At 38.6% G+C, this 15,541-nt stretch overlaps 1 protein-coding gene and 1 long non-coding RNA gene across 3 annotated transcripts in view; one reads left to right on the top strand and one right to left on the bottom strand.

The window, feature by feature from the left end:
* HNMT (histamine N-methyltransferase) overlaps positions 1-6,265 on the bottom strand; it is a 45,677-nt gene extending 39,412 nt beyond the window's left edge. The window contains exons 1-2 of one of the 2 annotated variants that reach the window (XM_015065974.3): positions 6,118-6,265; positions 5,784-5,929 (exon numbers count right to left, since the gene is read on the bottom strand). In XM_015065974.3, the coding sequence (XP_014921460.1) occupies positions 5,784-5,920 (137 nt within the window). In that variant the 5' untranslated portion in view covers positions 5,921-5,929; positions 6,118-6,265. Of the gene's footprint in view, positions 1-5,783; positions 6,035-6,117 lie in introns of those variants that run through there. The other variant, XM_015065973.3, reaches the window with a different exon arrangement.
* Positions 1-15,541, top strand: part of LOC128314016 (uncharacterized) — a 142,593-nt gene that overhangs the window by 113,570 nt on the left and 13,482 nt on the right. The gene's annotated exons all lie outside the window — the stretch shown is intronic.

The raw sequence follows: 15,541 nt of genomic DNA, 5'->3' as shown, positions 1-15,541 counted from the left end.
CTTTCTGTAGTTTTTAACGTATAGATCTTTTACCTCTTTGCTTAAGTTTATTCCTAGGTTTTTTGTGGTATTTGGTGCAATTGTAAATTACATTGATTCCTTCATTTCTCTTTCTCCTGCTTCATTATTGGTGTATAGAAATGCCCACAGATTTCAGTACGTTGATTTTATATCCTGTGACTTTGTTGGATTCATTTATCAGTTCTAGAAGTTTTTTGGTGGAGTCTTTTGGGTTTTCCACGTAGAGTATAATATCGTCTACAAGGAGTGAAAATTTAACTTCTTCCTTGCTGATTTGAATGCCTTTTATTTCTTTTTGTTGTCTGATTGCTGAGGCTAGGACTTGCATCACTATATGGAACAACAATTGTGAGAGTGGACATCCCTGTTGTGTTCCTGACCTTAGGGGGAAAGCTCTCAGTTTTTCCCCATTGAGGATAATATTAGCTGTGGGTCTTGTATATGGCCTTTATTATCATGAGGTGTTTCTTTCCCTACTTTCTTGAGTCCAGGGCTGAGTGGCTTTCCAGGAGAATTCTACCGAACATTTAAAGAAGAGTTAACACCTATTCTTTTGAAACTATTCCAAAAAATTGAAATGGAAGGAAAATTTCCAAACTCATTCTATGAGGCCAGCATTACCTTGATTCCAAAACCAAACAAAGACCCCACTAAAAAGGAGAACTACACACCAATTTCCGTGGTGAACATGGACACAAAAATTCTCAACGAGCTACTAGCAAACTGAATCCAACAATACATTAAAAGAATTATTCACCACAATCGAGTGGGATTTATTCCTGGGCTATAGGGCTGGTTCAATATCCACAAATAAATCCACGTGATACATCACATTAATAAAAGAAAGGATAAAAACCATATGATCCTCTCAATAGATGCAGAAAAAGCCTTTGACAAAATGCAGCACCCTTTCTTGATAAAAACCCTCAAGAATGTTTTTAATAAATATGTATCTACAGACATTTGGATATGCAAGATTTAAGCTGAGTGGGAGAGAGATTAGGGTCGATGATGTATTCTGGAGAATTAGCATCATAAAGCTAATGGTCAAAACTAGGAGACTAGATTTTATCACCCAAGCATATTACAAAGAATTAGATGATCAGTGGGATGATATGCAATGTCAACTTTTAAAAGTCACTGCATTATGGGGAACCCACAAAGGGGACAAAGAGGAAAACAATAAAGCTCATAGAGGATAGAATTAGAGAAACTCTGAGAAAGCCATAGGTAGTGTCAACAGTAGCCGAGTGTACTACCAAAAAATAAAGGAGGAATCATCTCCAATGAATTTGGCAATATGAATATCTTTGATAATAGTTTTAAAAGAAGGTTGAGGGCACAAGTCTGATGGCAGTGAGATTAAAAGCAAACTAAATAAAGAGGAAGAAGCTAGAGATTGTTGACATAGGACAAAAGAATAAGAATGGGAAGAGGAAGCAGGAACTGAAAGAGTAGTGCTTGTTTCTTTGCACTTTAGATTTTTTTTCCCCCTGAAGTGAAAGAGCCTACACAGAGTAGTATGACAAAAACAGAGATTGAAGCAAGGTTTTTAAGAAAACTGGAAAGGATAGAGTCAAGAGCACATATGAATGAGTTGACTTTCTTAGTTCTAATTATCTTCCCATTCATAATCATAGTCCTGATACACCCATCTCTATCTATGCTCTTGGTTAATTCTTAAAACTGCTTTATATTGTAGATAGCACAGGGAAGCTATGAAGCAGAGTACCAAGGTCAAAATCCCAGCTTACTGATATGTTACCTTGAGCAAATTGTCTAATTTCTCTGCATCTTTATTACCTATGAAATAGGATAATAATACCATCTACTGTGTAGGACTGTAATAATAGTAGCTGGCTTAAGGAGGAGTTGTATTATATTATTTAATTCATGTAAATCTCTTAGAAATATGTCTGTACGTGACAAGCACTCAACAAAATATTAGCAATTATTATTATTATTCCAGGCACAGCTAAGTGATTTCACTCTGAAACTTCACAACTCTTCTATGAGTTAGACACTATTATTATCCCATTTCATATATTGTAATGATTAATAATTATTGAAAACTTACCACTTACTACTTACTACTTGACTTTAGAGTCAAGGCTCTAAATGCATTACATATAGCAACAACAAAAAACTTTATTATTTACAGCTATACTGGAATTCTCCCCACCCCATGCTTCACCTACAGATAGGGGATTGTTTCCAATCCAAAAGAAATCAAGAAAAGAATGGCATGAGATCTAGAATTAGGGAATCCAATATTGCAGAGAAGGGAAGAGAATATCTAGAAGGTGAAATAAATTATCTTAATAATTGTATAGCAGACGGAGAGCAAATCACCACAGACTGAAAAAATGAACAGAGCTCCAGAATAGACGTTCCCATGGGGAAAAGTTAACAGATGTCTTGATCTGCTGGACTGTATTGAGAGGATTAATACTTCTGCTTGGGGTATAAGTAGTGATAGTGATGTGGAGAACGAAACAAAAGAAAAAAGTTAAATTTCCTTACAACTTACAGCCCATCGACATGTCCTTGAGACAGAGTGACCTTCCTCAAGGAGTTTAGCTACCTCGATGTTAATATTTTGCTAAGGGCAAAAGGCAGCCTTGGCTTAACATTAGCCTGAACTTCAGGATTCTAGAAGTCTCCTTTAACATATAAAAATTCCTTTGGAAGCTTCCTTTCTCTCTACTCTCCCCAGATATATGTTAGCAATCATCCTCCAAGCAGATGGTCCTTTGATATACATCTGAAGGGTCTCTTGACTAAGGTTTAACTAAATAGTAGTAAATGACCTTTTCCTAACAAAAGCTAGCTCCTCAAGGTCCTGGAAACATTGCTTCCAAATTTTTAGACACTTAATGCTATCTCTAACCCCTTTCCAATTCAAAAGTATATAATCAGCCACTCCTCAGAACCCCTGTACAGCTCTTTCTGCCCATGGGTCCTGTCCCTGTGCTTTAATAAAACCACCTTCTTTGGGGCACCTGAGTGGTTCTGTCGGTTAAGTGTCTGACTCTTGATTTTGGCTCAGGTCATGATCACATGGATTGTGAGATCAAGCCCTGTGTAGGACTTTGCACTGACAGCATGGAACCTGCTCTGGAGTCTCTCTCGCCTCTCTCTGCCCCTCCCCACCCCTCTTTCTCTCTCTCAAAATAAGTAAATATGAAAAATTAAATAACTAAAAATTTAAAAAACACCTTTTGCACCAAAGACGTCTCAAGAATTCTTTCTGTTCCTTCCCAAACCCCAACATTTTCACATCAGTAGATATATGGAAAACTAAGAAAAGAAACTAAAATAAAAACAATAGTTATCTCTAGGAAAAACAAAAAAATACCTGAAAGGATATGTGATTGTAGTATAACTCATCATTCAATTATGAATAATATGTACATAGGCAAAATGATATAAACATTCAAATTATTTAACCAAAAATTTTGACATAAATATACTGACATGAGGGGTGCCTGGGTGGCTCAGTCAGTTGAGCGACCGACTTTGGCTCAGGTCATGATCTCACGCTCTGTGAGTTCGAGCCCTGCGTCAGGCTCTGTGCTAACAGCTCAGAGACTGGAGCCTGCTTCGGATTCTGTGTCTCCCTCTCTCTCTGTGCCTCCCCCACTCATGCTCTGTCTCTCTCTGTCTCAGAAATAAACATTAAAATTTTTTTTAAAAATTAAAAAAATAAATATACTGACATGATAGGGGAGGAAATGTGCGTATTTAGCTATTTTAATGCAGTAAAATTAAGAAAGACAAGAATAACATGTTATTTAGAATTAGGAAAGAAAATTTCATAAGAAACAACTGAAATATTTCAAAGTGTTGAAGGTGGTTGCTTCTGGAGAGTGGGAGTCAGATGGGAGTGAGTAGGGCTAGGAATTTTGCAATATTTTCAGTATTTTTACCACGGCAATGCAAATTTAATTATGCCTTTGGAAGTTCTACAGTCTTTCAGAAATTCTATATTCAACATTTCCAACTAGATTGTATACCCTGTGAAGATAGGGGTCATCATTCATTATGTTATAACCATCCATGGTACCTATTCAAGCCACTGATGACCGAACAAAACCAAGGATCTGGATAAACTACAGACATGAACACAGACCTTTAGTACTACAAAAGAATTCGGAAATTAAGTCATTACTTTTAATTTTATAAATGAGCAAAAAGACCCAAAAAAGTAAATTATTAGTTCCTAGAGAAGAAGTTATCTGAATGTACGGTATGCTTTGATTTGGGCATCATTATCTATTACTTATTAATTAGTAATAAATTATATAATACTCTATTAAAAAAAAACATTTAAAAACTGAACCATGGGGCACCTGGGTGACTCAGTAGGTTAAGTGTCTGACTCTTGGTTTCGGCTCAGGTCATGATCTCACAGTTTGTGAGTTTGAGCCAGGTGTTGGGCTCCGCAGTGACAGTGCAAAGCCTGCATGGGTTTCTCTCCCTCACTCTCTGCCCCTCCCCTGCTTACTTGAGCATGCACTCTCTCCCTCTCTCAAAATAAATAAATAAACGTAAAAAAAAAGTAAAAACTGAACCACAAAAAAACAGAAAGGGAGGGCCGCCTGGGTGACTCAGTGGGCTAAGCATCCTATTTCAGCTTAGGTCACGATCTTGAGGTTCATGAGTTTGAGCCCCATGACTGTCTGTGCTGACAGCTTGGAGCCTGGACACTGCTTCGGATTCTGTGTTTCCTTCTCTCTCTGCCCCTCCCCCACTCACACTCTGTCAGGCTGTCTCTCTCTCTTAAAAATAAATAAACATTAAAAAAAATTTTAACAGTAAAAAGAAAAATAGGGGAATGGAATCCCCTACACATCCAGCAATGCCTGCTCTGATCAGGCAGAGGTACTGTCCTGGTGAAAGAATGTCAGGCCTACAATAGAGAAATCCAGCAAAAGATAAAATATCAGTTTCTGTTGCTGTTGTAAATTGGATCCACAGTCAGTCATTTCTTCCCAGTTTTCTATCATTATTTCCTGAAGCAGAGTAAGTTACAGCAATCCACCTCCAGATAGGTGATTTGATCATCTTTAGCATGTGGAATCTTTTACTCTTGTAATGCTTATCAGCTCTGGCACAAATTGAACACATTAATCATCAAAAAAAGAAGTCTGCAAGAAGGATAGGAGCTAGTGAGTTTCACTGATAATGGAAAAATGCTTTTTTTTTTTTTAAGAACCACATTGCTAATATTAAGTTGAAAGGAAAAGACAATTTTTTTTGGAGTGATAACTATAATAATGAGTACAGAAGTGAATTTAAATGGACATTAGGAGAACTGAGAAGCACTCACTCAATCCTCAGGGGCAAACAGGAGTTGGTAATTATTTATATTTGATTCTAATGAAAAGAATACTAGACTCTCCGTTTGGGATTTTTTTTGAGACACGTAAAATCTGGAGGAGGGCTGAAAAATCTGAGCTCAAAGATCTGTATCTTTTCCCAAATGAACATATGGATGTGTGCCTTCAAATGGTTAACGCTTATCTCGGCGCGGCTGGAAACACTGCACAAATCAGAGCCTGTGAACGTTGAAAGCGAGCGTCTAACTAAAGCGCCGCAGGAGAAGGGGCGCCAGGGGGGCGAGGAACGCCAGGCGGCTGCTGCTATCAGTAGCTCCTTCTTATCCCCTCGCCCAGCCTGCAGGGCTGGGCTCGACCCATCTATCACCGCATAGAAAGAGCCCGAGGCTTGGCTCTGACAAAAACGTCCTTTTTTGTTACCTTGCTATTATGCCTGGCAGCTTCTGGTCCATGAATTCCTGCATGCACTGGTGTTCCGTGGAACTGCTGAGAAACCTCCGGAAAGATTCAACGTATCTGCTGTGGTCAGAAAACAGGCTCCTCATGGAAGATGCCATGTTTGGTTTCTGATGGAAGGCAGAGAAGGAGGGGAAGCTTTAACTTCCCCTCCTCTTCCCAGTTCCTTTTCTCTCTACTCACTCCCACCAATTCCTATCCCCACTTCTCGCACCACTACCCCCCCCCCCCCATGCCAGAAAAGCCTGCTTTGAGTTTTAACATGCAGCGAAGGCTGGTGTGCAAATCACATTCTTACGTCAGTTATTTGTGCAGGACTTTGAGCTGATACTTTAACCCCTGCAGTGTTCCTTTATAAGAAACGGAGGTGGTAAAGCAAAGCAATAAATCTACTGTTATAACTTGTTTTTAAACGTCTGAAGTTCAGAAAGTCATAAAAACTGATCCCATTCTAATCACTTCCTGTTTTGTCAGCCTTTGCCAGGAGTGAATTCCAAGTGGGACAGTGGCTGCTTTAAGGGCCAAAGGCGACAAACACAGGGTAAACAGCCAGTTACAAAGCTACAAACCACTTTCAGAAACATACCCCTGCTGAAATCTTTGACAGAAGATGGATGTCCGCCTCCATGCTTTCTACAGGAGAATGTCTTGCCTTCACCCTTCTCAGAACATGAACTTTTTACACTCCTCCACTGCGTTTCTTCAAATGCTGGTTTGTTGTGATTCAGGAAGTCTCCTTAGCAGAAACCATCCTGGAGGGACCTGGAAACTATTAATTGGAAGGTGTGAGAAGCCTGCTGGAGTATGGGGAAGAATCAGGGGAATGAGAGTAGTCTTAGGGCACAAAATGCAGGAGAAGGGGTAAAAGCCAAGTCCCTAAAAATCATTCCCTAAATTCTTCTGAATATGAGATTTTAGATACTTAGGGTTGGATGAACCTCTGGCAGCCTAGTGGTGTCACCTATCAGAGACCCACAGTGTTCATGTGTTCATGTGCCAGAGCTTTTACCTGGGAAGTGGTGTTGAAGAAGACCACTCCTTCTCCAGCACAGGATGTTAATAATAGTATCCAACTCATGGAAGAGTTGTAAGAATTAATGAGTGAATTCATATGCCTCTCTTAGAAATGTATCTGCCTAAGCCATTCCTCTGCTCTGATTCAGCTCCAAAACTGCCCTTCAAGCATTCAACAAACCCTTTTTATTAAGCACTCATGGTCCCACTACTCTTAGAACTGTGCTTTTATCCTAGGAGAAAATGGGAAACTCGGAAAAGCAGATTCATGTGGGTGTAGTGTGTAACTATGTGTCCTTGGCTGAAAGACAAGTTTCTGTTTGCTCATCAGTAAACTGGGAACAATGAATTAAAATCTGATAGGGTTTTAGTGAGAATTATGTGGATAACAAGTACCTTGTGCTTAGCACATTGTTACTGCTCCCATAAAATGCAAGCTGGTCCCTTCTGGATGAGAAACAAAACAAACAAACAAACAAACAAACAAAAACACTGAAATTGAGTTTCATGTCATTTTCACCTTTCATGAAATACTACTCTTCTTTGGATTTTTTTCCAGTCATGGAAAGATGTAAGTTATTCTTAGCTCATGGGCTGCACAAAAACAAGTTGCTGGGCTGGATTTGAACACCAGGTGCTAACTTAGCTCCTAGGGCTACACACATACAAATATACGCTACTCAACTGCCATGTCTATCCAACCAGCCCTGTCTTCCTCAAACTGACTCTCACAAGCTTCTGGTTCTTCATTACCACCTCTGCTCTTTTCTTAAGCACTCAATCCAAATCATTCATTTACATATTCATCTACTAAACAAATATTTAGTAAGGGTGTATTCAGCTGTGAAGAAATGTCATTGACCTTAACTTCAAAAGTGCCTACTAAAACCTGCTTTTATTTAAAACTCATTCTTCACCTGAGACCATCACCTGCGTCCCTTGTCAAATTTTCTCCAACAGTCAGCCCTTCATTTATGTTTCATTAAGGATTTCCTCCCCGTTCTCAGGGCCTCTGTCCTACTTGAGATTCTGGTTGCTGTTGTTGTTGACCTACTCTGCTATTTTCTTCCTGGCCTTCGTGCCTTAGGAGTCACACAGATCCTCACCAATTTTATTGCCACTGCCAAATTCAGTTTTTTAAAGCACAGTAGTGATAAAGTCACTCCTCTCCCTGCAAAATGTGTACTGTCTCTCCACCATACCCCAAGTTAAGTCCAAGACTCACTCTTTGCCCACCACCCTCTCCCCCTGCCCCAAATCATCCAGACTTCTGTTTCATTTTCCTTTGGACTTGCCAGTGTGTCCCTTTCAACTGTGCTGCTTCTCTGGATGTATCCCTGTGCTTTCCTTCCTACCCCTCTCCACATAACGGCCCCTCCTTCAGTTCCTCCTCTTACCCCACCCACTGAAAATATTCCTACTCTTCATAGGCTACCACTTCCATGAAGCCTTCCATATTCCCCCCAAAAGGATTAGCACTTGTGCTCTTAACTTTCAGCCTCTTACAACTTTGATGGCATTTGTCCTTATGTTAGGGTTTACTAACATACTTGCCTCGTCCCCCCTGCTAGTCCCTATGTGATTGCTAGCTAATAGAGACAGGAATTGAGTCACAACTCTCCATGATGTGTGCTGCCCACAGTAGGCTTTCAGTTATTTTAAATGACTAAAATTGTACTTTATCATTTTCACTATTGAGCTACTCTCCACCGTCAGATACTCTTCATCCTTTACATTATTGGGGCACTCTGTTAATATACAACTATGATTCCATTTATCGAGTTCTTATTATGTGCCAGGAATTATATGGATCTTTTCTAACGTAGCAGAGGATTTTTCACTTTGAAGCACCTCTGTGGGCTTGCCTATCTTACAGATGAGAAAACTGAGATTCTGAGAGGTTGGGTCCTTTGCTCAAGCATGCTTAGCAAGGAAGGGGCAGGACTGGGAATGTAATTCTAATATTTCACATCCTTAACCGGTGCTCTCACAAACTATGTTCAGCCCAAATCTGCCTCCCTGTAACTTTTACAGGGTACTGCTTAAACTGAATGGAAGGATTCTAGTTTCTTCCCCATATAACACTTACTGAAAAATTTGAAATTGGCTCATAGGATAGCCCTACTCTCAAAGGTGTCTGTTTCCGTAGTTCCATAATTCTTAGTCCATTTGGGCTGCTATCACAAAAATGCCATACACTAAGTGGCTTAAACAAGGAGCATTTGTTTCTCAGAATTCTACAGCCTGGGAAGGCCAAGATCAAGGTGCTGGCAGATTGGGTGTCTGGGGAGGACCCATTTCTTTGCATAGTCATCTTCTCACTGCCTTTTCACATGTTAAAAGGGACAAGAAAGCTCCCTGGAATCTCTTTTCTAACAGCACTAATCCTACTCATGAGGGCCCTACAGTCATGAACTAATCACTTTTCAAAGACCCCCACCTCCTAATACTATAACATTGGGGCTTAAGCTTTCAACATGTGATTTGATGGGTACACAAATACTTGGTCCATAACAGTTACTAATCATTCCTTTCCAGTATAGCTTTATATAATCCATTATGCTAGTTTCCCCCTTTGGACAAACGAATTTGTCAGGTTTTCTTTAAAAAATTGGTGTTGTGGGGGCGCCTGGGTAGCTCAGTTAGTTAAGAGGTTAAGCATTTGACTTCTGTCATGGTCTCAGGGTTCGTGAGTTCAAGCCCTGCACCGGGCTGTCAGCGCAATCCTTCTTTAAATCCTCTTTCTCTGTCTCTGCCCCTCCCCCCCCCCAATAAATAAATATTTTTTTAAAAAAATGGTGTTTGGAAATAAACACAGTCTCCCAAAAGTTGCCTAAGCAGTACAGATTAGACTAATATTTCCCAACCATGTTCTGTCCAATCCGAGTTCTTTCAGATGTTACTACTGCTTTCCAAAAAAAAAAAAAACCCCAAAAACAAAAAAAGCCCCAAGTTCAACAGATTCCTCTGGACAGTCATAATTCACATTAACATAAGAAAGGTTTATAAAACCTTTGCCACATGCCCTGTTAAAATGCAGATACACCATGTCTATGGCATTTTGGCATTTCTCTGATTAATCTTTCAGCCTCTTCAAAAAAGTGAAATCTTGTTGCTTTCAGCATGACTTGCACTTAACTGAACGCTGGTTTTAGCAATCACAACTTCCTTTTAAAATTGCAAATAGAGGGGTGCCTGGGTGGCTCAGTCAGTTAAGCTTCCGACTTCTGCTCAAGTCATGATCTCACGGAGTTTGAGCCCCACGTTGGGCTCTGTGCTGACAGCTCAGAGCCTGCTTGGATCCTCTGTCCTCCTCTCTTTCTGCCCCTCCCCCACGCATACACACACACACACACACACACACACACACACACACACACACACACTGTCTCTCTCTCTCTCTCAAAAGTGAATAAACATTAAAAAAATAAAATTGCAAATAGAATATCTGTTTTATAATCCAAAATGCATCTGGAATGTCCCTGGGGATTAAACATTTAGCTGGCTGGTAGGAATTAACTAAATTTTAAGAGCCCTCTTTCCCCCTCTTTTTTGAAAATGGGAGCAACTGTCTGGCACATCTGTCATTTGCCATGACTTCTCAAAGTTTACTGGCAATAACATCATTGCTCTTGTAAATTATTTTGGTATATTCCAATGTGATTCTCTTAGGCTGTGAAAGATTGTCTTAATTAGAATTCTTAGATGTTCTCTTACCTATTGGGGTTTCTGTCCTCTATTACTTACCATATATAAGCTGTTTCTGTGTCAAAGTACCTTTCACACATTATCTCATTATACTCCTAATCCTCTGGGAATGGAACTATTGATATCATCAAACAAGACTCAGAACAAATACATTGTACAAAATCATATATCTCATGAGAGAAGAATCTGGATTCAAATTCATGTTGTTTAACTCCATGGACTATTTTTAAAAATTATATCATACTACTTCTTACCACTCTGTACCTTATCAACATGAAGATTATTTTCCATATTAGAAAACTCTGGAACCAACAAAAAGTGGAGAGATTCTGTATTCTTCCTATCACCTATTAATATAATAATGTCCATGCTAGGTCATAAAGGAAAGGGTTTCTCTTGTTTATTCTTAACAAACAAAATTTATTTGTTTATTTTGAGAGAGAGAGAGAGAGAGAGAGAGTGCATGTGAGGAAGGGGCAGAAAAAGAAAGAGGGAGAAAGAGAGAATCCCGAGCAGTCTCTGCACCGTCAGCATAGAGCGTGAGTCAGGACTCAAACTCACGAACCATGAGATCATGACCTGAACAGAAATCAAGAGTCGGACACTCAATTGACTGAACTACCACGCACCCCTATTCTTTTTTTTAATTTATTTTTTATTTTTTATTTGAGTATAGTTGACACACAATGTCTCATTAGTTTTAGGTGTACAACATAGTGAATTGAAAAGTTTATACATTACGCTGTGTTCACCACAAGTGTAGCTGCCATCTGTCCTGATATATCACTATTACAGTATTATTGACTATATTCTTAACAATGTGCATTTTATTCCTGTGACTTATTCTTGCCGTAACTGGAAGCCTGTATCTCCCCTCCCCTTCACCCACTTTTTTCAACCTCCACCCCGCTCCCTTCTGGCAATCATCAATTTATTCTCTATTTATAGGTATGATTCTGCTTTTTTTTAAATTTCCTTTTATTCTTATTGCTTTGAATGTGCTATGCCAAAAAACAAACAAATGAACAAAAGAGGAATAAACGATAGCAAAATCCCAAGGACCCATTTTATGGTACGTAACATTCTTCAGCAGTCTCCACTCTGGTCTGTAGTCTTTTGAACACTGTTTTTATTGGCCTTATTCTTATCCTTAGCTATATGCCCCATAGCATAACATATATGTAAATGATAATGACAATATTATTAAACTATCTTAATCAAATAGTTACAAGAGTCCCACTTTATTTTCTCTTGACAAACATGGAGGAAGAAGGTATTTTATACAAATTGGTTGGCTTATTTGATGTGCTAGTTTACTTGAAATTTAACAAGCAGTTTAGCCCAACTGTGGTCTTGAAGGGAGGTTTGAAATCATAGTACATAAAATATTAGAGCTCAGTTTGATTGGTAACATCAGGCACAGATGATAGATATCAGAATCTTACTTTTAACAGGACATTTAGCTAAGTTTCTCGTAAGTGTAGAAACAAGCTAAGAAGCGAGAAACTTGAGCACTATATACAAGCTTAGCCTCTTACTAGGTAAATAACATCGGGTAAATGATGTAACTGCTTTAAACTTCCTCCCCCATCCCCTACCACCCCTACTATATATAAATATGGGGAAAGAAGGTAGACTAGATGACCTTTAAGGTTCCTTGAAGTTCTGATTAGTCTTCATCTTTTAAAAAAGATAAATTACTTTGGGCTTATGAAACTAAAGTTAGATGTATTCATAGCTAGCAGAGCCACCATATACAAAGACTATCAATGAATCATAAATGATAACCTGAAGATAATCTCTGGGTAAGCAGCCCCTTGACTTTATGTGAAATATCCCTGGCCACATTTTATCAATGGAAGTTTCTTAAACTCACACAACTGGTAATAATGCCATTATGTCTTGTTTTTGATGGCATAGTTGTTTCAATTGCTCTTTTTTAGCCTGGAGTTTATGCTTTTGTTTTAATTAACTTAGAACAGAAAAATTAAAAAGGTCCAAAATACCCAATAAGAGAGAAGACAAACCAAATGAAATAATGCAGAATAAATATTTGGGGAATAATTACTTGGGAGGTAAGAGGGTGGATGGGTAGACAGAAAATAAAAAAAATATAGAAGAGTAACCAATGATATTCTAGAGACTTAAGAAATGTTTAAGGGTAGGAATAAGTAATGATACAAGACAAAAAAGAAATAGAGAACTTAGTTCCTATTTAATAATCCAAAAATTTAAAGTAACCTGGAAAGGTCTAGATCCCCTTCCAAAGATAGAAGACAGTAAATATTTAGAACCTGATATATTATCAGGAACTGGGAAATTATGAAAACAAAACAAACATAAAAGAATGCAATTCATCAAACAACCTTTGCCTGAGTCCATTATACAGATCATCTCAGTTACTGTCTCAGTGACTATAAGTCTAGTGTTGAATTAGGGGTCTGTGAAGGTTAAGGGTTCATGTAAGAAAATTTTTATAAAGAGAGTGTTAATGGTAAACAGACTACTCTGGGATTTGGTACAGAGGCATTTGTTCAAGTATATGATGGGTTAAAACATTCTCCCATCTGAGAAGCCTTGCTTGTACATGATCCAGAGACTAAAAGGACGCACATGCCTATGAGGCTCGGATATTACTTAAAAAGAATCAAAGCACAATTTATATATAATAAAGTACACAAATCTCAAGTGTACAGCTTGAGGAAGGTTTATATGTGATACACCCTAGAAGACTAATTTATGTCTGCAATTAATAATACAGCCCCTACCCTTCAGATAACGACCATTCTGATTTTTATCCCCATAGATTACTTTTTCCTGTTCTTAACTTCCTATAAAAGGGGCATACAGAATGTATAATTTTGTGTCTGGCTTCTTTTCTCTTCATAATATTTTTGAGATATTCCCATAATTTTGGGGGAGTGGGGCATCAGCAGTTAATTCTTTTTATTGTTGAATATTATTATAATGTATTATTTTTTATCTATTTTTCTCCTAATGGACACTTGGGCCATTTCTGTTTGGGGCTATTATAAATAAACCTGATGGAAACATTCTTACACATGTCTTTTACCGCTCTCGTTTTTGTTGCCATGAGTGAAATTATGTCATAGGATAAACAAATGTCTAGCTTTAGAAGATATTGCAAACAAGATCTGCAAATGTCCACAATCACTAGCAAAATATAAAGATATTAGGTGCCACATCCTCATCAATTCTTGATACTGCCAATCACTTTTGTTTCATACCTTCTGGGCGTATATGGCAGTATGTCTTTGTAGTTTCAATTTTCATTTTCAACTGATTAGTGACTTTGAGTGTTTTTTCAAATACTTGTGGGCCATAAAAAGTGTGTAGTCTTTCGTGAGGGGTCTGTTAAAGTCTTTTGTCCATTTTAAAAGCCTGTATTGTTTGCTTCTTTTCTTATTGATTTATATAAGATTTCTTTATATATTCTAGATGAGTCCTGTCATATACGTGTGAGTATGTATACATATGTACACATTATATACATATGTATACATACACATATGTAATATCTTCCACGTTGTGGCATGCTGTTCATTTTTTGATGTCTTTGGAAAAACAGAAATTCATCAACTTACAGTTTTTAAATCCTTAATCTAAAAGTGTATTTATTTAATATAATCAGGTCAACAAAAACTAACCATGTGCCTTTTTTTTGAAAATCTTTGTTTATTTTTGAGAGAGAGAGACAGAGAGACAGACAGCGTGAGTGGGGGAGGGGCAGAGAGAGAGGGAGACACAGAATGCAAGGCAGGCTCCAGACTCTGAGCTGTCTGTATGGAACCCAACGCAGGGCTCAAACTCATAAACTGCAAGTTCAGGACCTGAGCCAAAGTTGGACAGTTAACTGACTGAGCCACGCAGGCACCCCAATCATGTGCCTTTTAGACCTTTAGCCAGTAGTATGGTGGAGTTTCAGGAATTCTGGGAGCTGGTTGATATCATATCAATAGCTTGAAATCAGCTGTGGTGAGAATATTTACACTATGGAGATGGGCAAACACTATGAATCAGGACTTTTTAATTTTTCCTGGAGGGCAGATTGTTAAACAGCAGTACACAGATGCTTTTAGCCCTGTGATTATTTGCAAAGCTGCTGGGTGGCCCTGAGCCTTCTGGTAAAACAGCTGAGCTATGGCAATGCGACAAAGGCCTCCTTTTTCAACTTTCTAGCATGACCTTGCTAAAGAGTTTGACCACTCAAATTCTGGAAGAAGTGGTACCCTATTCCAGCATCCCTTAATTAATTGGTTATTCTCTTACTATGATCTAGAAACTGATCTCAGCATTACTCCTGGGTCTGCCACTAACTAGTATGAAATTGGATAGGTAATTTATGTTCCTTGAGCCTCATTTTTTTAATCTGTGAAATAGGAATAATAATATTACCTCATAATATTTTTGTGAGGATTAAATGGAATAATGTGTATAAAATGTCCGGCATAGTATTTAATCCATAGTAATCTCTCTGGAGTGAGACAGATTTCTCTAACCTTCAGTTTCTTCATTTATAGGATGAGGACAATAATACTCTATTAGCCAGGTTTCAGTCCAAATTGCAGAATTCTTGTGAGGTGGTTCAGAGGGAATTTTTAATACTGTCAACCAATTTAAAAGGTCTTGAAAGAGCTAAAAAGGCAAACAGAGATGTTGAGGCAACCTATCAGGAAGCTCCCACCACCTGTAGGGCTGGAGGAATAAAGGGAGGACATGTGTTACCAAAGCTCTGGAGCCTGGGCTACCCAGTAAGAGCTAGAACAATGGACGAGACACAGCTACTCTTGGAGATGCTGCCTGAAACCAAAGGAAATGGACAGAAATACCCAGCATCTTCCCTCTTCTTATGCTCTCATCTTTGCCAGTGTCCCTCTTTACTAAAGCTGAGTGAAACTAAGCTGGCAAGAAAGCATGAGTGATGTAACTTGCAAGATTCAGCCCCCTGTAATACTGAACAGAGCAGGAGAAGGACCAAA

The sequence above is a fragment of the Acinonyx jubatus genome, chromosome C1 (assembly GCF_027475565.1).
Source record: "Acinonyx jubatus isolate Ajub_Pintada_27869175 chromosome C1, VMU_Ajub_asm_v1.0, whole genome shotgun sequence".
Taxonomy (NCBI): Eukaryota; Metazoa; Chordata; class Mammalia; order Carnivora; family Felidae; genus Acinonyx; species Acinonyx jubatus.
The sequence above is the reverse complement of the archived record's forward strand: the minus strand, read 5'-3'. Positions and strand labels throughout refer to the sequence as shown.